Source organism: Elephas maximus, chromosome 13 (assembly GCF_024166365.1).
Source record: "Elephas maximus indicus isolate mEleMax1 chromosome 13, mEleMax1 primary haplotype, whole genome shotgun sequence".
NCBI classification, from domain to species: domain Eukaryota; kingdom Metazoa; phylum Chordata; class Mammalia; order Proboscidea; family Elephantidae; genus Elephas; species Elephas maximus.
The window spans coordinates 94,300,927-94,324,926 of NC_064831.1; the positions used below are offsets into that span (position 1 = coordinate 94,300,927).

Here is a 24,000-nt window from a genome sequence, read left to right on the forward strand (position 1 = left end):
GCAGGAGCTGCCCACATAGTCTCATGTGTCTACTTGAGCTAAGGCGCACACTCCTCACCAGTATCATTTTATGTCTAATAGTCCAGTCGAATCTTTGTCTGAAGAATTGGCTTTGAGAATGGTTTTAGTTTTGGGCTAACAGAGAGTCCGGGGACCATGATCTCTGGGGTCCCTCCAGTCTCAGTCACACTGTTAAGTCTGGTCTTTTTACTAGAATTTAAGCTCTGCACCCCACTTTTCTCCTGTTCCATCAGGGGTTCTCTGTTGTGTTCCCTTTCAGAGCAGTCATTGGTGGTAGCTGGGCACCATCTAGTTCTTCCAGTCTCAGGCTGATGGAGTCTCTGGTTTATGTGTTCCTTTCTTTCTTGGGCTCATATTTTCCTTGTGCCTTTGATGGTCTTCGTTCTCCTTTGCTCCGGGTGGGTTGAGACCAATTGATGCATCTTAGATGGGCGCTTGCTAGCCTTTAAGACCCCAGAATCCACTTGCCAAAGTGGGATGCAAACCTAACTTTAATTGCCACTATTTTCTCTGAGATATCATTTGAAGTGAAGGCTTAAAACATTTTTTCTATTGTCAGCCCGTTTCAGTCTCTCCTGTGTCTAGAAGAAAGCAGTTTATGAGAAATACAAATGTAAACCTGAGCATTGCAGTCGGGATTGTGTCCATGTAGAGTGGCTTCTATAATATTATTGTGAACCTCCCTCAACACAGTGCTGGAGAGGCACCCATGAGAGTCTTCGAGTGCCACGACTGAGTGAGCTAGGCCCCGGTCCTTCAGAGCTCACCTTTAGTAAGGTAGAAGGCTATGTCCTTTAACAGTCACTTTTACTTATGCCACTGAAGACGCATTGCATTGGGCAAATCTGCTGCAAAGGACCTCTTCAAAGTGTTGAAGAGCAAAGAAGTCACCCTGGAGACTAAGGTGCGCCTGACCCAAGCCATGGTATTTTTAATCACATCATATGCATGTGAAAGCTGGACAATGAATAAGGAAGACGGAAGAAGAGTTGACGCTTTTGAATTGCGGTATTGGCGAAGAATATTGAATATACCACGGACTGCCAAAAGAACGAACAAATCTGTCTTGGAAGAAGTGCGGCCAGAATGCTTCTTAGAGGAAAGGATGGCGAGGCTGCGTCTTACATACTTTGGACATGTTGTCAGGAGGGATCAGTCCCTGGAGAAGGACATCACGCTTGGCAGAGTACAGGGTCAGCGGAAAAGAGGAAGACCCTCAACAAGGTGAATTGACACAGTGATTGCTACAATGAGCTCAAGCATAACAACGATTGTAAGGATGGCGCAGGACCAGGCAGTGTTTCGTTCTGTTGTGCATAGGGCCGCTATGAGTCGGAACTGACTCGACGGCACCTAACAACAACAACAACTAAACACATTCAGTCCTGTCAGAAGAAGGTCCAGGGGTGTAGTTTAAGGAGATGTAATTTATATGTGTTTACATACTTAGTAAATAAAATACAAACCTAAAAGAATACATTTAGGTCTAAAAAGTAAGTAAAAATTTTTTTCAGAAAATTAACTGAAAAGCTATTCTTGTGTTAATTTCATTTTCTCAGAAGATGAGTTAATAACTTGTGATTTATCACTTTTAGACGGGGTCTATGGTGTTTTTGTTAGCTCTGTGGAGTGGGCCCCCGACTCACAGTGACCCCATGCACGATAGGGTTGGACCGTTGTGACCCATGGAATTTTTTCATTCAGAACAGATCTCCAGGCCTTTTTTCTTAGTGTGTTAGTGTGGAAGCTGTACAGAAACCTGTCCAGCATCTTAGTAACACCCAAGTCTCCACTGACAGGTGGGTGGTGGTTACGCTTGAGTTGCATTGGCCAGGAATTGAATCTGGTCTCCCATAAGGAAGGTGAGAATTCTGTCATTGGGCCACCACTGCTGTCCTAAACATGGTAACCAAAAAACCAAACCTGTCGGCGTCAAGTCGAATCTGACTCATGGCGACCCTATAGGACAGAGTAGAACCGCCCCATAGGATTTCCAAGGAGCAGCTGGTGGATTTGAACTGCTGACCTTTTGGTTAGCAGCTGAGCTGTTAGCCGCCTGACTGAATGAAGCTCAGCCCAGAGCACAGTGCACTGGGTGCATCCGCTGCCTCCTTTCCCTTCACCCAGCTCTAGAAGGAGCCAGTGCTGGCTGGGTGCAAGTTATACAGGAGCACTGCCTGTGCAAGCAGTAGGTCACATCGGTCTGTGAATTCACTCAGAGCTCAGGTTAATTGTCCTGCTCACTGTCTTCAGTGTTGTAGGAGTCAGAGAAGTATAACTTGGGCTGGATACTAATACATACTTTAATTCTTTGTAGTATGAATTAAAGCTCTTCATAATTATGCTGCATTTCCCCATTTAGATGTTTAATTGTTAAAGAGTTGGAAGGGAGAATGAGGGTCATAGAAGATGACTGTCCAAGAGGGAAGTCGTTTCTGTACCAGCCTTCCCCTTTGATACTATTTCAATCTCCAACTAATACAACTTCAGCACCTGGAAGGCAGTTTAAAACATGGGGCTTTCTTTGTTCTACATTTCAGAAACATTTACTGTGTTTGGTTATCACCAAGAGACTGCCTACAATCCTTTATTTCCTTCAGTAAAATATAGAAACAGCAAAATAATTCTCTTTCAGATGATATGTACTTGTATTCCACTTAAAAATAGGCCACGAGAATAGTAGGAATTGGAGAGGTAACATGTCTTTGTTAGTATAGGGCAGACACCCCAGAAAGCAAACAAATACCGTCTCGTCTTACAGTTCCATAGAGCTGGATGAGAGTGGGGGAAGTTATGTGATAGCTCAAACCTTCACCTCCGCAGTGAGTTAGCCACTCTTAGATCTGATGCAGGGCTAGAAGACCACCTTGCACACATGTCCCAGACCCGATGGCAGTAGACTTCGTCAAGGCAACTAGGGATTTTTTGTCACCAGGGTGTCTTAACTCTCAATTCTCATCTCGCCATGAGACTTCCAGGTCTCACAGTACATAAATAGTGGTGGTTCTTAGCCTAATAAGAACCAAGTGTAGGATTCGTGTTAGGTTGTTTTTGTGTGCATGTGATGTTATTAGGGTAGATACTATGAAAGTGAAGCAGGGCAGCATTGCAGATAGGGCTCCCCCCACCACAGGGCTTAGCCTGTGACTTGGGATGGATGAGGTCTTGCTAGAAGGGAACCTAGGGGTAGTCACCGTCATGCATGTTTCCATCTGCAGATCCATCGTTACCCTACTGGGGGTCCGGTATAGCTGTTGTGGAGTATGGGCGTGAGGCCTTGTATCATTTCTGGCTGTGTCTTCACTTAGAGAATTTCTTTTACCCAGCCTTTTTCTTATAATGGAACATGACACTACCTTGTTCAGAACCTGCTGCTTTGTTACATCTCCTTGATTTTATTTTTTGCTCACCAGCTACAACAGAAGTGGGCAGAAGTGGAAGAGGAGGGGTGAAGCTCAAAGCCCTAGCTGTCCACTGGAACAGCAGTAAAAATACATAGTGAGTGGGCAGGCAGGCAGGCGGGCAGGTAGGCAGGCGGGCAGGTAGGCGGGCGGGCAGGCAGGCAGGCGGGCAGGTAGGCAGGCGGGCAGGCAGGCGGGTAGGCGGGCGGGCAGGCAGGCGGGCAGGTAGGCGGGCGGGCAGGCAGGCAGGCGGGTAGGCAGGCAGGCGGGTAGGTGGGCGGGCAGGTAGGCGGGCGGGCAGACGGGCAGGTGGGTAGGCAGGCGGGCAGGCAGGCGGGTAGGCAGGCGGGCAGGTAGGTGGGCGGGCGGGCGGGCGGGCGGGCAGGCAGGCGGGCGGGCAGACGGGCAGGTGGGTAGGCAGGCGGGCAGGCAGGCGGGTAGGCAGGCGGGCAGGTAGGTGGGCGGGCGGGCGGGCGGGCGGGCAGGCAGGCAGGACATAAGTTACTGTGTTGTAATTTATTGGTAATTCTTGTTACTTGAGGAGTGGTGATATTTTCTTTTATAGAACAAATTGTGCTGAATTGGTGCATGTGTATTTTTTGGTTGATATTTTAAAATATTTGAGTTCCATTTGCTTGTAAATTTGCTTAAGTAGATTGACCATCTTCTTTCATTTTTCTATTGTGCTTGCTTTGCCATCACCTAGAGCTCTTGGCTCTTACACTAGCTATGACTACTTGAAAAGGAACATCAAGTGGTAAGACTGGCATTGATGTGAGGTTGTTCCCTAAGGTGTCCCTCACCGTGTCATTGGCATTATGTGCACTTTCAGGTTTTAATGTCGTTTTCAGGGACTTAGTCTCAGTGCCCCAAAGCAAGATAACAGCGTAGTTTCAAAGTTAATCGTAAGACTAGACTTCTTCAACAGAAGTCTCTGTGGAAGTGAAAGTGTGCTCCAGTGTATGTTACTGTTTGTGCACATAAAGCCAGTTACGCTTTGGCTCTGCAGTAAGGTTTAGATGGCATTGTTGCAATTATGGGTCTATTTAAAACATTTCTTTTGTGTGAATTTTATGTATTACATATTCACAATTGACAATTTGAAAAAAAAAAAAGCACACATGGCCCAATTTGACTTAAATGAGCCTTGTAAAATAACACAATATCTGCTACTGTAAAAATCATTTAAAAAAAAATCTGGTAAATCAAGGGCAAATTTTAAAGTCAAAGATGTCCAGTTTTTGTGGTGTTACTGGAACATGGCATGCCCACTCATTGGCAGCATGCCTGTGGCTGCTTTCGTGCTGTAACAGCAGAGGTGAATTGTTGTGACAGACCGTATGGCCCACAAAGCTGAAAATATTTACTGTCTAGCCCTTCACTGATAAAGTCTGCCAGCCCTTGGCCTATTCCATTTGTTTCTTAAGGTGTTCTGAGTGTGCCAGAAGCCAAGCTTTGTACCTGATAAATCAGAGTGGGTCCAAGGAAGATTTGGCCAGTATTTTTCAAAATATTTGCAAGACTTTCTTAAACCTACCAACCATTACAATTTTTTGGTAAACAGTACAATTGAATATTATGAGTATACCCAAAATTTCATCTGCCTGTTGGTTGCCATCTTCTGGATGTTTTATAATATTTTTAAAGTATCTGTGCTGTCTTGACATTTCTTGTGCTGATGAATGGTTGAATTTGTATATTTTGGTAGAGTACCCATACTCATAAAAATGTATCGTGAAATTTCTAGATATTTTAGAAGTTAGGGGTACTTGAAGGAATGAGAACATGCTCTGTATAGTGAGTGCGTTTTCAAGTGTTGGCATTTTTTTCCCTTTATTTTTCAACAGGGGAAAGCCTACTGAAGCTGATGCTGCGGATAGGTCATTTGGGGAGAAACGATACGACCCAGCCCAGACCCCTCCTCCTCCTCCACTGCCCTCCCAGTACAGCCAGCCTGCTCAGCCTGCCACCAGCGCTTCTCTGGCCCTCCACACGCATTCCAAGGGAGCCCATGGGGAAGGTACAGTTCACAGGTTACAGCAGAGTCATAGTTAGGAAACTAATAAATTCTTGTCATTATTAAGCAAAATAGTTTATACATAAACCCACACTGGAAGCTTTTAGCTTGGGAACAGTGAAAAATAGTGCTTTGTTAAAAGTACGATTCCAGTCTTGATGACTGTGGCCATTGTGTGAGACGAATATTTTAGCTAGATTTTTAATCTGTTTTATTAACATAGCCCAATTTTACGCCAGTCTAAATCTTCTAGTAGTATTTGTTTACCAATACATCTGAACCTGAATACTGAACGGTGACTTAGAAAATCACTGTCGCCGTATTCCATCTTCTCTGATGGATGTGGCAAAGCTACGTGCAGGAAGAGAATGATGCATCTGACAGAAGGAAGTCTTCTTCCTTCCCACTTGTTGCAATGAATGCCGTTTCCAAAAGAAGAAATTTTTCTCTAAAAATGAATTTTTTCTTTCTCTTCATGAATGGAATCTTTTTTAGTAATTATGAAATATTTCATAACACGAAAAAGCATAGAAGAAAACATAAAGCCTTCCTGAATCCCACATGGAGCTTTGCTGATTTGCCTCTCTTTTTTTTTTTTATTTTAAATCCCCCGTATGTCTCTCTCTAATCCTGTCTTTTTCCTGTCTTCCCTCTCCAGAGGTGACCACTACCTTAACTCTTGTATTTGTTATCCTGTGTATGTTTTTATATCACGTTAAGTTCGTTTTGCATGCTTTAAAGTTTTACATAAAATGTGTCCCTTCACAACTTTGCTTTTTATTTGCATTTACGTTCCTTTGCAACATCTCAGCAAGGTAGATAGCATATAGCTTAAGGTTATTCATTGTAATAGCTGTATAACATTTTACTCTAAAAATAATTACCATAATTTGTTTAACCATTTCCCTTTTGGCACATATTTTGCTACTGCAAACAGTACTTCAATGGTATTTGTGTATGAGTCAAATTCTAGGATATGTAAGTCTTCAACTGGACAACTTGTAATTGTAGATGGATGTTACTTTATGCTAGAATTTTGTTCGTATAGGATTACATCTGCAGATAAAGAGCGTTTTCATTCTTATTTTTCCGTCTTTATTCCTTTTTCTTACTTTAGTCCACTTATTGTTGTGAAATAATGAGAGCAGATATTTTTGTCTGGTTCCTGATCATAAAGGAGAGATGATTCTTGACGTTTGACCTTTGTGATGTTAGTTGTAAGTTTTTTGGAGATGCCTTTTATCATGTTTAGGATTTCCCTTCTCTTCCGATTTGTTGAAAGCATTTTGCGAAATGCGTTTTCTGCATGTAAGAAGACCGTATGATTTTTCTCCTTTATTCTGTTAATGTGGTAGGTTATATTACTGTGCTCTCAAGGGATTTTCTTACAATGCCCTTGTCTGGTTTTGATACCAAGATTGTGCTACTTTCATAAAAGAAAGCTGGAACAGGCTCCCTCTTCACATCCCGTCGGTCGCATTCGACCCGCCACCAGCAGTACACCAGTTTCTGCGGTTTCGCATCCTCACCGATTTTGGTATCATAAAATTTTTTAAAAATTTTGCCAATATCTAATGTCTGTGAAATGGTCTTTCATGTTCTTTGTTTTTGTTTTGCGTTTTCCTAACTGATGGTGAGGTTGAGTATCTTACATGGTTACTGGGCCTTCTGGATTTCACTTCTGTTTTACCTGTTCATGTCTTCACCTGTCTTGCTCTTAGGCTGACTTTTTCTTATAGATGTGTGGATGTTCTTTGTATGTTTTAGATGTTACTTCTTTATTGGCTGTACGTGTTATAAATGTCTTCTCCCAATCCGTGGTTTTTTACTTTGATTATGGGGAGTTTTGTAGTACTGATTTTTTTTTTCTTAAACTGCAGTTGAATTTGTCATTCTTTTTCTGATTTCTGATTTGTCAAAGAGGGGTTGCTCCTCAGTCTCTGGGAGCCAGGACCTTTAGCAGCATGGCCCTGACTCTAAGGCAGCAGGGTACAGTAATAGCTGAATATGTGTCCACACTGCCTCCTGGTCCCTCGACATCACACACAGCCACCAGGGTTTAAGAGCCACCCTGTGACAGTGGCGACCTAGACCTGGGCCTCAACTCTGACACTAGGGCAAGTTGAGATGGGAGAGATGCCAGAAGGACTGTTAAAACTTTGAAAGTATTTTAAATGCTGCTATATGTTTGTTTTTCAGGTAATTCAGTGTCATTGGATTTTCAGAATTCTGTAGTGTCGAAACCAGACCCACCTCCATCGCAGAATAAGCCAGCAACTTTCAGACCATCAAACAGAGAAGATACTGTTCAGACTACTTTCTTTCCCCCGAAAAGTTTCCCAGATAAAGCTCCAGTTAATGGAGCTGAACAGACTCAGAAAACAGTCACTCCAGCATACAATCGATTCACACCAAAACCTTATACGAGTTCTGCTAGGCCGTTTGAACGCAAGTTTGAAAGCCCTAAATTCAATCACAATCTTTTACCAAGTGAAACTGCACACAAACCAGACTTATCTTCAAAAGCCCCCACTTCTCCAAAGACCGTTCTGAAAACACACAGTTCTTCAGCACAGCCTCCTGAGTTTGACAGTGGAGTGGAAACCTTCTCCATCCATGCAGAAAAGCCCAAATATCAGATACACAGCACCAGCACAGTGCCTCAAGCTGTTCCTGTCAGGTAAGAGTTTGCCATACTCTCAGACACTGGCTGTGTGCTCTGTCTTGTGTGAGTTTGATGTAGTTTATATGGCTTGGGACTTGATAATTTTAGCTGTAGCTTTAAGCTGAACAGAATGTTATCCAAAATGTGGCAATAAATGCCATTAACAAGAAAGTTCTGCAAGAACACAAGATAATATTAATGAGTAATAAAAGCTAACAGTCGTGTATTGTTGGTAGTTATTGTCATTATCCCCCATTTTACTGAAAGCTGAGGTTGAATGACACTGAGCAGTTTGCCCAGGGTCACACACTAGGGTGAGGGAGCCTAGATGTAGACCCAGGTCATTTGACCTCAGAGCCCATAACCTTAACCCACCATGGCTTCCCAGTTAACCTGTGACTGGTGAGGTACGTTTGGAGACTATCTCGGAAACATACCTGTCTATGTCCCTCATCCACTATTTGTTCAACGGTGATGTTAAAAGGAAATGATGTAATGACCTCAAAATGGCTGTTGAAAAACAGATGGCTGAGCTATCAAGACAAAGTGAGCCCATTTGGAACCACACTTATTGTACCCTTTTCTGTCGTGTCATTCAAGAGGGATGGACCAGGCCCACTCTGGCCTCATATAAGCATACCTCAATCTCCTAACTGCAGTTACGTTTTCAAACCACAACTGAAATAGAAGCACTTGCAGATAGAACTGAGGGCCACCAGGGCTGCTTCCCAGGAGAAAGGACAGCCCTGTTAGTTTGCTACCTCCGTCTGTGTGAGCATCACAAGTTAGCAGGAGTGGAGCAACGGACCCTCCTGTGTAGGGGTTACATGGCATCACTATGTCAGGTGATGATCTCCACTCCCTGCCGTTGTCACAAGTGTCCATCCCTGTCGGTCCTAACATGCTGGAATGAAGGCTTGGCTACCTTTCACATGCTTCTATTTCGATGGTCCATCTTTCTGCTCACCTTTAAGTCCTGGCTCAAAACTTTACTTCAAGAAATCTTCCATGGGTAATATCCTTACTTTTGCAGCAGTTGTCGGTACCGCATCCCCTTTGGCTTTGGTATTCTTTGTGTTCTGAGTTCACATACTGTCTTTTTTCATGGGTGTTTGGTGTGTACTCACACCAAAGTCTTTGCCTCATTGGACTGTGGAAGCCTTGCCTTTGCCAGCATGGGCCTTTGGTACTCAGGCAGTGCCAGGGAAATCCATCGGCTTAACTGATGGAAGAACTGAGATCTTTGTCAGGCAGGGTGGAATGGTATCTGCAGAGCCCCAGTGGTGCCTGCCCTAGAAGGAGCAGTTTCCTCCCTGCAGCAGCAAATCAGTGTACACACTTAAAATCCTCAGGAGGTGCAGAACCTCATCAGTGTGTTCTTCCAGGTCTAAGAAGCCGTCAGTTACCCTGTCTTATATATCACTAAGGAGGAAAGATGTTATCAACTGAACCGTGACTCTGTCAGTTTCATGGATGTCAAAATGTGCTTCTTCAAACCAATGAACTGTAGTTGTTGGGTGCACAAGGAATCAGGTTTTATACGTTCAAGTTGCAGAAAATCAATAGTAAAGATAACTTGGTTAGTTTCTTTCAAAAATGAAATTGATTTCTGTGAGAAGAATATGCTTTTAGTTGTTATCCCTGTGAGTAAAAGCTGTTGCTAAAAACTATCTTGTTGAAGTAAGTAATTTCTTGTTTGTTCGGAGAAATAAAAACGAAACTGCCTTTTAAAATAGTAATGAAAGGGAGAGCTCCTGTGTATGAGTAGGAATTAACATAGCCATTTTGTAACTCTTCAGCCCTTCAGCTGTGGAAGAGGATGAAGATGAGGACGGCCATACTGTGGTGGCCACAGCCCGAGGCATATTTAACAGCAACGGTGGGGTGTTGAGCTCCATAGAAACTGGTGTTAGTATAATTATCCCACAAGGAGCCATTCCCGAGGGAATTGAGCAGGAAATCTATTTCAAGGTCTGCCGAGACAACAGCATCCTCCCACCTTTAGATAAAGAGAAAGGTAAATGTGTTAATTTTTCTGCTTAGTTTAATAACTTAAGAGTTGTCCTATCTGTGTTTTCAAAGTTTATAATGATCAGCTAAGAGGATTCTCTCCCACCACCCACTGTGATCAAGTCAATTCCAATTCATGGTGACCCCACAGGTTTCCAGGGTTGCCACATCTGTCTTCTGCAGAGCCACTAGAAGCTTTGAACTGCTGACCTTTCAGTTAGCAATTGACCACTTTAACCATCGCACCAGCAGGGCTCCTTGAGGATTCTCTAGTGACCTGTCCACACTGACAACCACAGCATGTTTCCTTCCCTCGGGGGGCACCTCACACGACTGTTTGTGTCAGAATTTCCCGAGCGGTGGTGAGGGCGAGGGACCCCGGAGATGGCTATTACGGGGTGAAGAGGGCGTTCAGCAGTTAAAGCCTTGGTGGTCGAGATTAACATGGTAGTTTTTCCCCACATTGTGCTATATTTTAAGTGGGAGATTAAAAGCCACCTTAGGCAATGCCATTAGGCCTGCTTCACATCTTGGCATAATTTGGCCAAATTGGTCTCTAGAATCAGCCAGCCCTTCCATCTCTAGGGGCGGGTTAGGTAAGTCACCTGGTTGAGGAATGTAAGCCTCTTAAACAGTTGCTGTCTTATTTATCATCCTGGGACCTCGTGCTAGTGAATACTCAGCCGAGTGAGTGAAATATCCTTGGAGGATATCACAGTGTGTGTCCCTGAGGTGCTTAAGGAGCCTACGAATGGCGGCGTCTTCTGTAGGCTTCCTCAGTCTACCAAGATGATATTAGAACGAACCATGTTACAGTTGCTTTTTTAGAATCTTTTTGCAGCACTTTGCTTCCTTAAATATATTAGCTCATTTTCTTACGTGTTGCCAGATTACTAACATCAGATTCTCTGCTGTGATTTTGGAATATCCTGTATTAAAAACAAGCAGGACTGACTAGTGACCATGCATTAATTCCATGAACCAAATCTGTAGCAAAGAAAACATTAAAAATGGAAAATAGGAGTAACATTTGTAAAAAGTATAGTTGTTTTATGTTTTATGCTGTAGCCTTGTGTGATTGAATATAGTAGCTATAGCTGCATGTGGCTGTTTAGCCCTTGAAATGTGATTATTTTGAAATGAAAATGTCCTGGAAGTGTAAAACACACACTGGTTTCAAAGATTTAGTATATTGATTACAAGTTGGAATGATAATGTCTTAGATATACTTGGTTAAATAAAATATTAAGGTTAATTTCACCTGTTTATTTTTTAATCTGGCTACTAGAAAATTTAAAATTACGTATGTGGCTCACGTTTTATTTTTATTAGACAATGCAGCTCTAGGGAACTAACCCATTTGGCTTTAAAGCCCATGACTAGAAAAGAGGGGTGAGGAGAACTTGGGTCTAGAAGGAGGCTCACCATCTCACCTTCTCATCTTCTCACCCTCCATCCCTTTCTGTGATTCCAGGTGAGACACTGCTGAGCCCCTTAGTGATGTGTGGGCCCCATGGCCTCAAGTTCCTGAAACCAGTGGAGCTGCGCTTACCACACTGTGCGTCCATGACTCCTGACGGTTGGTCTTTTGCTCTAAAATCATCCAACTCCTCGTCGGGTATGCTGTCTTCACTCTGTCCTTTGGGGCTTTGGGTGCTGTCGTTGATTAAGACCTGGGCTGATGCAGCTGCTGGTGCTGTTGGTTAGCAGATCTCTACCTCTGTTCCCGTGGCCTCGTGGGCATCACCAGTGTTTTCAGATTCATTCGTGCTGCTTGTTGTAAGTTAATGTCGACAGGTAGAGAAGCTTCTACCTTTTAAAAATTGATAATTTGGCCAAAGGTTGGTGTTTAACAAAATTATTTGTTCTTCCTATATTTTCAGGATGCATTGGGAGAATTGATACTGCCCTACACAGAGGCATTTTCATCTTTTTACTAAAACGATTTGATTCCTTTATATAGTAATTTTTGGTTTTTGTTTTAATAATTTCTTAATCTACGAGGTATAAATACCAGAGAAACGTGAAAGACAAAAGTTCTTCCACTGTGATCATACTTGGCCATGGTTTTTCAATGTAAAACTCTAAATAACTTCTATTACTCACTTTTTTTTTAATGACTTTTTGCTCGTAAGATCATAATTTTCAAAACTTCCATTATATTTTCATATTTGCCACTTCCTTGGGTGACTAAGTCAATAACCAGTTGAAACTTCTGTATCATTGGTGTAGATTACTTGAAGAGAACCTGATACAGGAAAATAAGAATTTAAAGTACTACTTCTGAATTTTTGATAATCCAAATGTACATTATGCAATTTTACTTCAGTACAGTGTGAAAGAAAGTTCAGTGGTGTAAAGATTATAGGAGCATACTGCCCAAGAAGAGGGGCCGGGGACTGGGGGAGTACACACACACACACACACACTTCACATTTTCTCATATTCACAAGCACCCCATTTTCTGGAAAAAGTTAATAAATTAATTTTAACACACTTGATATTAAAGGGAAAACCCTGATAGCGTAGTGGTTGAGAGCTACAGCTGCTAACCAAAAGGTTGGCAGTTTGAATCCACCAGGTCTCCCTGGAAACTCTATGGGGCAGTTTTGCTCTGTCCTATAGGGTCAGGTTTTCTCCTCAGACTCTATTGAGAAATATTTTATTGGCCTAGTTTGGTGAATTAACATTAATAAAACTCCATTTAAAATGTGTATTCTGAAAGTCAGGTGGAAGTATGAGGTTAGATTGTCCTCTAAGCCAAATTAGGATGGGTGAATTTTTGCTTTATGAAGGTGTTTTTGCAGGGTTCTTAAAATAACTGTTTAATATAGTTACCTGTTTCATAAGTGACCTTTTTCAGATATTACACGAAGCATAAATTATTTCTCCACTTACCTCCAGTGTCTTATGCCACAGAACATAAGTTGGTTTGTTAGATTGAAACAACTTCTTTGTGTTTAAGTATATTCACCCAGAAAAGAAAATTATATAATCCTGTATGGCTTTAAATTGCTTTACTCTGCTGTAAATTTCAATTCAAAAACTCAGTATAGATTTTTGATAGCCACTGACTTAATCCAACAAAAAATTACTATTTTAGAAAGCAACTTCAGCCTTTTTTCTTCCAAAGAGTGTCATAGCTCTATATTTTTGCCTAAAAAATTTGTTAAGAGTTTAGAGGATCGCATAAACCCATGTACGTGTGTGTGTGTATGAAATCAGTTTTTTGAACTGCTGAGCCCATTGTGAAGTGCTCTTGAACCCAGATACCTGCACTTGGATGATATCTAGCTTATTGTGGGTAGAGTTTCTCAACCTTAATACATTTAATGTTTTGGCTGGATAATTTCCTGTCGTATGGTCTCGTACCATGCATTGTGGGATGTTTTAGTAGCATCCCTGGCCTTCTCCCCGCTAGGTATAATATGTGACAAGCAACAACATCTAACATGAGTTAGGGGCAGACTCACCTCTGGTTGAGAACTAGTGCTATAAAAAAGTGCTATAAGGGAGGCAGAAATTGGCAGCTTTGACTGTCACCTTCCTTGGGCACCACAGAGACATACGCTTAACCCATCTTTCAGTGTTTGCTTTTAGTGTTCACGACCAGGGGTTCCAAGGTCCCTGGGTGTTGCAGACACTTTGCACTTCTAACCAGTAGGTCGGTGGTTCAAACCTATCCAGCAGTGCCACATAGAAGGGCCTGGTGATCTGCTGCCACAAAGATCACAGCCCAGAAAACCCTATGGAACAGTTCTACCCTGGCACACGTGGGGTTGTCATAAGTCAGATTCGAATCAGTGACAACAGGTTTGATTTTGGGTTTACCAGGGGTACATACCTCACCCTGCAAATCTCAATTATCGAGAGCTTGTTGAAAACCCCAGTGTCCCATAAATAGTATACAAACCATAGCTAACAACACACAAACACCGGAAGAGAAACTAGATAACTGGGGGCTCCTAAAAGTTACACTCATCAAAAGACCTCACCAAAAGAGTGAACCTACAGACTGGGAAAAATGGTTGGCTACAACATATCTGATAAGGGTGTACTCTCTAAAGCCTACAAAATACTGCAATACCTCAACAACAAAAACACAAGTAATCCAGTTAAAAAACGGGCAGAGCTAATACAAGGTATAAACAGAATACAAAACATTACCAAAAATGATGAAGAGAAACCCAATAACTGGGAGCTCCTAAAAATCAAACACCTATGCTCATCTAAAGACTTCTCCAAAAGAGTAAAAAGACCACCTACAGATTGGGAAAGAATTTTCAGCTATGACATCTCCGACCAGCGCCTGATCTCTAAAATCTACATGATTCTGTCAAAATTAAACCACAAAAAGACAAACAACCCAATCAAGAAGTGGGCAAAGGATATGAACACACATTTCACTAAAGAAGATATTCAGGCAGCCAACAGATACATGAGAAAATGCTCTCGATCATTAACCATTAGAGAAATGCAAATTAAAACTACGATGAGATTTCATCTCACACCAGCAAGGCTGGCATTAATCCAAAAAACACAAAATAATAAATGTTGGAGAGGCTGCGGAGAGATTGGAACTCTCATACACTGCTGGTGGGAATGTAAAATGGTACAACCACTTTGGAAATCTATCTGGCGTTATCTTAAACAGCTAGAAATAGAACTACCATACAACCCAGAAATCCCACTCCTCGGAATATACCCTAGAGATACAAGAGCCTTCACACAAACAGATATATGCACACCCATGTTTATTGCAGCTCTGTTTACAATAGCAAAAAGTTGGAAGCAACCAAGGTGTCCGTCAACGGATGAATGGGTAAATAAATTGTGGTATATTCACACAGTGGAATACTCCGCATCGATAAAGAACAGTAACGAATCTGTGAAACATTTCATAAACATGGAGGAACCTGGAAGGCATTATGCTGAGCGAAATTAGTCAGAGGCAAAAGGACAAATATTGTATAAGACCACTATTATAAAATCTTGAGAAATAGTAAACCTGAGAAGAACACATACTTTTGTGGTTACGAGGGAGGGAGGGTGGGAGAGAGTTTTTTATTGATTAATCAGTAGATAAGAACTGCTTTAGGTGAAGGGAAAGACAACACTCAATACATGGAAGGTCAGCTCAATTGGACTGGACCAAAAGCAAAGAAGTTTCCGGGATAAAATGAATGCTTCAAAGGTCAGCGGAGCAAACGCGGGCGTCTGGGGAACATGGTTTGAGGGGACTTCTAAGTCAATTGGCAAAATAATTCTATTATGAAATCATTCTGCATCCCACTTTGAAATGTGGCCTCTGGGGTCTTAAATGCTAACAAGCAGCCATCTAAGATGCATCAATTGGTCTCAACCCACCTGGAGCAAAGGAAAATGAAGAACACCAAGGCCACACGACAACTAAGAGCCCAAGAGACAGAAAGGGCCACATGAACCAGAGACCTACATCATCCTGAGACCAGAAGAACTAGTTGGTGCCCGGCCACAATCGATGACTGCCCTGACAGGGAGCACAGCAGAGGACCCCTGAGGGAGCAGGAGATCAGTGGGATATAGACCCCAAATTCTCATAAAAAGACCAAACTTAATGGTCTGACTGAGACTGGAGGAATCCTGGCGGCCATGGTCCCCAGACCTTCTGTTGGCACAGGACAGGAACCATCCCCGAAGACAACTCATCAGACATGAAAGGGACTGGTCAGCGGGTGGGAGAGAGACGCTGATGAAGAGTGAGCTAATTATATCAGGTGGACACTTGAGATTGTGTTGGCAACTCTTGTCTGGAGGGGGGATGGGAGGATAGAGAGAGAGGGAAGCCGGCAAAATTGTCACGAAAGGAGAGACTGAAAGGGCTGACTCAAGAGGGGGAGAACAAGTGGGAGTAGGGAGTGAGATGTATGTAAACTTATATGTGACAGACTGATTGGATTTGTAAACGTTCACTTGAAGCTTAATAAAAGTTATAAAAAAAAAAAAAAACGGGCAGAGGATATGAACAGACACTTGACCAAAGAAGACATTCCGGTGACTAACAGATAAATGAAGAAATGCTTGTGATCATTAGCTGTTAGAGAAACACAAATCAAAACTACATTGAGATGCCACGATCTCACCCTGATGATACTGGCACTAATCCAAAAAACACAAAATAACAAATGTTGGAGAGGTTGCAGGGAGATTGGAACTCTTATGCAGTGCTGGTGGGAATGTAAAACAGGAAACAAATCAAAATACCACACAATCCAGCAGTCCCACTCCTAGAAATACACCTTACAGAAATAAGAGCTGTCACACAAATAAAACATATGCACACCCATGTTCACTGCAGCAGTATTCACAGTAGCAAAAAGGAGCGAACAACCTAGGTGCCCAGCAACAGATAAATGGAAAAACAAATTATAGGACATAGATACAATGGAGTACTACGCAACGATAAAGAACAGTGATGAGTCTGCAAAACATCTCACAACATGAATGAATCTGGAGGGCATTAAGGCGAGTGAAATAAGTCAGTCACAAAAGGACAAATATTGTATGAGACCACTATTAACTCAAGAAGAGGTTTACACAGAAAAAAAAGCATAATCTTTGATGGTTATGAGGGTGGAGAGAGAGAGGTGGGGCAATCACTAATTTGACGGTAGACAAGTGTCAGCTTTGGTGAAGGGAAGGACAGCACACGATATAGGGGAAGTCAGCACAGTTGGACCAAAACAAAAGCATAGACGCTTCCTAGACACATCCAAACACTTAGAGGGACTGGGGCCTGGGGACCATAGTCTCAGGGAGCGTCTAGATCAATAGACACGACATAGCTTATAAAGAAAATGTCCTGCATTCCACTTGGGTGAGTAGCGTCTGGGGTCTTAAAAGCCTTTGAGTGGCCATCTAAGATACATCTATTGGTTCCATCCCACTCGGAGCAAAGGGAAATGAAGACAAGCAAAGACAAGGAAAATGTTAGCCCAAAGGACTGAAGGATCGCATGAACCAGAAACTCCACCAGTCTGACACCAGAAGAACTAGATGGTGCCCGGCTACCACCAGTGACTGCTCTGACAGGGATCACAACAGAGAGTCCCAGACAGGGCAGGAGGAGAATGTAAAACAGAATTCAAATTCACTTAAAAAAACAAGACTTACTGATTTGACAGACTGGAAGAACCCCCAAGACTGGCCCCCAGATGCTCTGCTAACCCGGAGCTGCAACCATCCTGAAGCCCACTTTTCAGACAAAGATTGGATGGGCCTATAAAATAAAAAATAGCACACATGAGGAGCTTGCGTCTTAGTTCAATCAAATATATGAGACCAAATGGGCAGCTCCTGTCCAAAGTGCAGGAAGGGACAGGAACTGAAGGAATGGACACAGGGAATCTGGGATGGAAAGGGGGAGTGTGCTGCCACGTTGTGGTAATTGCCACCAATGTCAAAAAACAATACGTGTATAAATTTTTAAGTGAGAAATTGAGTTGTAAACTTCCACCTAAAGCACAATTAAGGAGAGAAAAAAAAAAAACCTAGTGCCGAGCCCACTTCAGGCTTCCTGGTAAGCTCTGTGAATATTTTGTTTACAGGCAGGGCTGAGGAGCTGTGGCCCAGTCTGAACTGATTTTTTTTTGTCAGGGAGAAGGGGCTTCAGGATTGTCTGTGGAACTTGAGAGGTTTCATTCGTTGGCCTGTAGTTGAGTGAGACTTGTGTCTTCATACTCAGTCAAGTGTGTGATCGTATAATTACTTCCCAGACTTGTGAAAGTGAAAGAAGGTACTGTTAATAATTATGTGGACTCAGGGACAAACTGGGACTGTCCCAGGCATATGGTCTTCCCACTTTTAATTCATTTTTTAAAAGGAGATGAACTTGAAAACAAGATGAACAAAATACAGGTCTGAGACAGCATGGAAATAGAGCACTGAGAGTTTTGATACAAGTGCAGTATGCTGAACAAAACAGAAGAAAATTATACCTAAATACATGCATTTACGTTTGCCCTGTGATTGCAAAGCATTATAGTGACTTAGCCAACTGTAAATAACACCAACTTCCTTCTCTCTCACAGGTGATCCTAAAACCTGGCAGAACAAGTGTCTTCCTGGAGATCCAAATTACCTTGTTGGAGCAAACTGTGTTTCTGTCCTGATTGACCACTTTTAATTCTTAAAATATAGAAGCTTGATGAAATAATGTGAAACTGGGTTAAACTTACTAAATCTAAATGGAACCACTCTATCAAGTATTACACTTTTCTTAGAATTGATAGCAGCTTCTTAGTGTTAAGCATTTTGTTTGAACTGATGAAGGTTAGTGAGCATGCCCCTGAACTGTGGTCAGAAAACACGCCACAAACTGCATGTTTGTGAGTGAAGAGCTGTTGGTATTGAGTGGCTAGAGTTTCAAAGCTGTTTTGCTTTGTAATTATTTTTGTACTTTTTTATGGTCACTGCTAACTTCACCTATTGGTTTCCGTTAAATTACCAGCCAGTAAATAGGGTGCATTTGAGTTCTATTGTTTCCAGACTATACAGTTTTAAACCTTAGGATGACCCTGGCCTGGCATATACATTTTATTATGCATGAGGTAATATGCACACATTTTTAAAATGCACCTGGAATATATAACCAGTGTAGTGGATTTAACAGAAATGTACAGCAAGGGGGATTTATAGCTTCGTGTGTGTGTCAAATGAAGACAATTACTGTATATGGAAATACATTTTTCTTAGGGAAGGACACCAAAGCATGTGCGACCAGTTCCGTGGCCTCTCTGGATCTGTGAGTTCACCACATCACCACAGACGTACTAACCAGCAGGAATGCCTTACCCTCATGTGTGTGATTCTTAGATCATTCTCGCTGTGTATTACTAAGTTTTGATGGCTTTTATGCGCAACTAAATACTGTATCATGAAAAAAGATTGAGTAAGTGATAAATTGTGTCTTTGGTGGTTTCAGAAATGTGTAATCACCAAGAGAAATAATGGTGTGATTTGGGAAGGTTTTTTTTTTTTTTTTTTTGGCAAGAGTTAGTGGTTGTTTTCTGTTCTTTTTGGCTATGCACTTGAAAATTTCCATGTTTTAAGGATGCTTGTACATAATGCGTGCATACCACTTTTGTTCTTGGTTTGTAAATTAACTTTTATAAACTTTACCTTTTTTATACATAAACAAAACTAAGTTTCTTAAGGCTACCTTTGTATTCTCTCCTGTACCTCTTGAGCCTTGAACTTTGACCTCTGCAGCAATAAAGCAGCATTTCTATGACACACAAGGTCATTTTTTTAAGAAAAAGAATGCACAGAGTTGTTACATTTTTAAGTGCTGCATTTAAAAGATACAGTTACTCAGAATTCTCTAGTTTGATTAAATTCTTGCAAAGTATCCCTACTGTAATTTGTGATACAATGCTGTGCCCTAAAGTGTATTTTTTTACTAATAGACAATTTATTATGGCACATCAGCACGGTGTCTGTTTAGATAACATGCCACTACATTCTGTTAATCAATCATTAGGTGTGACTGAATTTCTTTTGCTGTTATTAAAAATCTCAAATTTCTAAATCTGCAGAATAAAAGTTTTTAAAATAAAGCACTGGTTTGGTCTGTTTCAGAAAATACTGCCCTCAATTTCTAATGTCACGCAACTTGATAATCCTGGTTAAAAATTCTGCGCACTAATCCTCATCACCCCGGGCCCCTGCTACCACGTCAGGCCTGGTCCTGCTGATGCTGACTGTTCGCCGTGGTCAGTGTGTGGGCAGTACTGATTAGAATGACGTAGCAGTGAAGCCTTGAGACAATAGGAAGAAGAAGCAGGCAGAACTATAGCATGTATTCTTTCTGCTACATAGATGGATACGCATATGCCTATATTGATGTGTTTGCGTTCCCTAAGACCAGTTTGTGTATTATTTTGTATCCTTTTATTTCCCCAAAAGCGTATCATAGGTTTTTTACTCATGTCTCACTACATCTGGGGAGAGAAAATGGTTTTTAGTGACTAAATGACGAAGAGCTGAGGCGGCTAACGAAAAGATTGGCCGTTGGAATCCACCAGCTGCTCCTTGGAAACCCTATGGGGCAGTTCTGGTGTGTCCAGTACCATCGCTATGAGTTGGAATCGACTCAACGGCAGCGGGTTTGGTGTTTGGGTTTGTAAATATTCCCTCATGATTGTCACATTGTCTTACCCACCACTGTTACTGACACATCACTGCTGTAGTGCTTTAGTGAACATCTTTGTGGATTTAGTGTATTTTATTTGTTTTTTATTAAGTTAAAATTTGTATGCAGTAGAAGTTACCGTTTTTAGTTTATAGTTCTGCCGGTTTTGACAAACGCGTGGTCATTACCACAGTCAAAATGTAGACTAGTTTCATTGGGCCCCAAAATTCCCTTCTGCCCAAAGCTTTATATTCAGTCCTTGCCCCAGCCTATGGCAAGCATTGCCCTCTTTTGTGTCCTTAAAGTTTTGCCTTTTCAAGGATGTCACATAAATGGAATCATACAATATATAGCCTTTGAATCTGAATTCTTTCTTTCATTTAGCATAATTCAAGATTCATTCATGATGTTGCAAGTACCAATAGTTAGTCCTTTTCTATTGCTGAGTAGTATCCCATTGCGTGGCTATACCAAAGTTTGTTGTCCATTCCCCACGTGGGGAACGTTTGGGGAGCTGCTGAGTTTTGAAGATTTACTAATAAAGCTGCTGTAAACATTCACGCACAGGTTTTTGTGTGAAGATCAGTTTATATTTCACTTGATTAAATACCTGTAAATTAGATTGTTGGTTCTGTGGTAAGTGTGTAACTTTACAAAAAACTGCCAGCTTGTTTCCCAAAGTAGCTGTACCACTTTGCACTCTCAGCAGCAGTTTGAGGGTTGCGGTTGCTCCACCTCACCCACACTTGGTATTGTCAGTGTTTTTTATTTTAGCCGTTCTGATATGCAGTCTCCTTGTGGTTTTGATCTGAAATCCGCCAGGCGCTCCGTGGAAGCTCTACGGGGCAATTCTACTCTGTCCTATAGGGTCGCTATGAATCGGAATCAACTCGACGGCACTGGGTTTCTGGGTAATGACTAATGATAAGCATCTTTTCCTTTATTTGCCACCCACTTAACTGGTTTTATCTTTGGTAAAGTATCAGTTCAAATCTTTCCCCAGTTTTTTAATTGGGCGATTTGTTTTCTTATTACCGAGTTTTGAGAGTTCTTTATACATTGTGGATGCAAACTCATTTTGTTAGGTATGCAATTTACAGATATTTTCTCCCAATCTATTCCTTTTCTTAAATAGTGTGTTTCAAAGAGCAGGAGTTATTAAGTTTTATGAAGTTCAGTTTATCAGTTCTTTTGTAGGTCGTGCTTTTGGTTTGTATCTAAGAAATCTTTTCTTAATCCAAGGCACAAAGATTTTTCTCCTGTTTTCTTCCAGAAGTTTTTTAGTTTTAGGTTTGATATTTATGTCTATAGATTAATTTGTAATACAGTACAAGATTTATGTTGTGATTCATTTAGTCTATTTTAAACGTGTCCTTATTATAAAACACACAGATTTATAAGGCCCAAACAAGACATGATGTTCCCAAATAAATAAACTAGTGAAAGGACCATAACTTTGCAAGTCTGTTGTTTTTATCTACCTGCTTTTCACTAGATAGCATGGATTCTGGGCAAGATTTTATATAAATGTACTGCTTTTTAATGTTGACAGGATGAGGGCATCTGTTCTCTCAGACCATTTTCCCGCATACGGAGCATGTCCAGTGAAATAACTGCGATTGCCAAGTTCTAGTGGCAGAAGCCCGTTTTTGCCCTTTCTCTGTACTACCAGTGTAGGTATAATAGAAAACCTAGTGAGTCCCCGCTTGGATTACTTGAGCTGACTCCTTTTGGTTTCTTAGCAAATGTTCACTTAGTGCAAAACACATAAGGGCACTGTACAAGTGGAGATGACCCAAAATGAGATGCAGGGGCTGCAGTCTAGACTGGGATGCCGTTGACCAGTAAGTAGCGTGGCAGTAAATGCAGGCAGATGGGAAGTGGGGAGCAAAGTCTTTTTGCTTTTCCTCGGCTCACAGATTGGAAACCACTTCCTGGAGCAGAAGGAAGCCAGCGTTTGTTTGCGGCAGTACAAACCAGGAGGCTGTGAGCTCGGCACGTCCCAAGACAAGTCCCTGGGGAGGCTCGGTCTGTGCTACAGAAGCTGAATGGTCACTCTGCGCGTTCTCAGGTTACCCTAGATGCAGTGCCGAGAAGTCCGCTTACCATGTGTGCTGAACTTTGGGAGATGGTCTGACTTGAACAGAATCATCTTGCTCTAATAAATGTGGGTCATGGTAAAAGGAAGCTCAGGTAATGGCATTTTTTGATTCAACTGCTTCATTCACCCTGTGTGTGTGCTTCCCGTTCGGACCAGTTGACAGAACCAAGACACACCTTTAAAAAAAATACCAGTGCGTTTTAGAAGTCTGTGAGAAGGTATATCTTAGAGAATTTCTAATTTAAAACTTAAAGAATAAAACTTAAAATGTTTGAATTTTTTTTTTTTTTTTTTTACTATAGCTTTAAAATTGCTGTTAAAGTACACCCAAGAGCTTGTTTTCTCCCAATCGTGGATGGTCACCCAGGTTAATGAGAAGTTGACAGAGGTGCTCAGAGAAGAAATCTAGCTGATTGTGATGCGCCGACTACGTTTTGGCACTGCCTATTCGCAGTACACGCTGCCATTAGGGATTGTGTTCTCCAGTTGCCTTGGAAACTCAGGTGCCTGTGAGAAGAATTCCAGGCTGGGGGATGTGTCACCACGATTTCACGTGGTTCACCTGAGAAGGGCAGCTAGTGGAACACAGGCGCTAGCTGTGGTGTGGAGCAGCCCTCCTGCGCTAGCCTGAAGAAGTCATGGCCAGGTGGATGCAGAGGTGCCTGTTGTGTGTTGGGAGCCTTGATTATCACAGACTGGTTTTTTGAAGGCAGTGAAAATTCTGGCATAAATCTTTACCCCTTAGGAACTGATGAAGGAGGAAAACACATGCAGTCAACACGCTGATTAATGTTTAATGTTGGAGGAAAGAAGCACAGAGTTTACACTAACGGCCCTTTAGTGCTCGGGAACTGGTGCATGGCAGAGACTGGCATCAGAGGAGAGGACGGTGGGATCCTTCATCTGGAACCACAGTGTTTGAATGTGTAAGACACTGAGACACAAGACTAACTTACTGCTTCAGGTTGCTAGAGGGAAATTCAGGAGTTTCTCCCAGCCTCTCTAATAATGAGTCTCTTCCATATTGTGTAAAGAAAAAGCCTGAGACCTTCATGAAGGGCCCATCACAGCACCCACTGGGCAGAAATTGGAGTGTGGGTGGGAAGCTGTAGGGATTGGCTAAGAACAGGGACATTTAAAACCAAGCAATTTTTTAAAAAGTGAAGTTGACATTGCTAGCAGACTGTTACTTGGAACAGGACCTGTAATGCAGCAGTCCCGGGAGGATCCAGGAGGAAGGGTAACCCCCAGTGGAGGCTCTTCTGTAGCTTTTAGTGCCTGTGGAGCTGGGGCCCACATTCCCCCATCGCTGCTGTCTAAGGGCGCCCAGTCTGGGGGACAAGCTAAGTTTTAAATTTTGTTCTTTATTAATATTTCAAGTAAGCATAGTTGACGTGTTCTTTTCCAACCTTGGGACCTGCCCCGCAGATGTGCCAACTGAGTCGCTGGGCGGTGCAGTTAACACACTTGGCTGCCAACCAAAAGGCTAGAGAGTTGAGTCCACCCAGAGGCAACTTGGAAGAAAGACCTGGTGATCTGCTTCTGAAAAATGAGCCATTAAAAACTCCGTGGAGCAGCGTTCTACTCTGACACACGTGGGATCGCCATGAGTCA

General features: G+C 42.1%; 1 protein-coding gene across 7 annotated transcripts in view; it reads left to right on the forward strand.

Annotated features, from left to right (window-relative positions):
* Positions 1-20,863, forward strand: part of TJP1 (tight junction protein 1) — a 314,963-nt gene extending 294,100 nt beyond the window's left edge. For 2 of the 7 annotated variants that reach the window (XM_049906007.1, XM_049906010.1), the window contains 5 exons: positions 5,270-5,442; positions 7,639-8,119; positions 9,904-10,121; positions 11,589-11,672; positions 18,184-20,863. In XM_049906007.1, coding sequence (XP_049761964.1) covers positions 5,270-5,442; positions 7,639-8,119; positions 9,904-10,121; positions 11,589-11,672; positions 18,184-18,278 — 1,051 coding nt within the window. In that variant the 3' untranslated portion in view covers positions 18,279-20,863. Of the gene's footprint in view, positions 1-580; positions 3,519-5,269; positions 5,443-7,638; positions 8,120-9,903; positions 10,122-11,588; positions 11,733-18,183 lie in introns of those variants that run through there. The other 5 variants (XM_049906004.1, XM_049906008.1, XM_049906006.1 and 2 more) reach the window with 4 other exon arrangements.
* Positions 20,864-24,000: the final 3,137 nt, after the last annotated feature.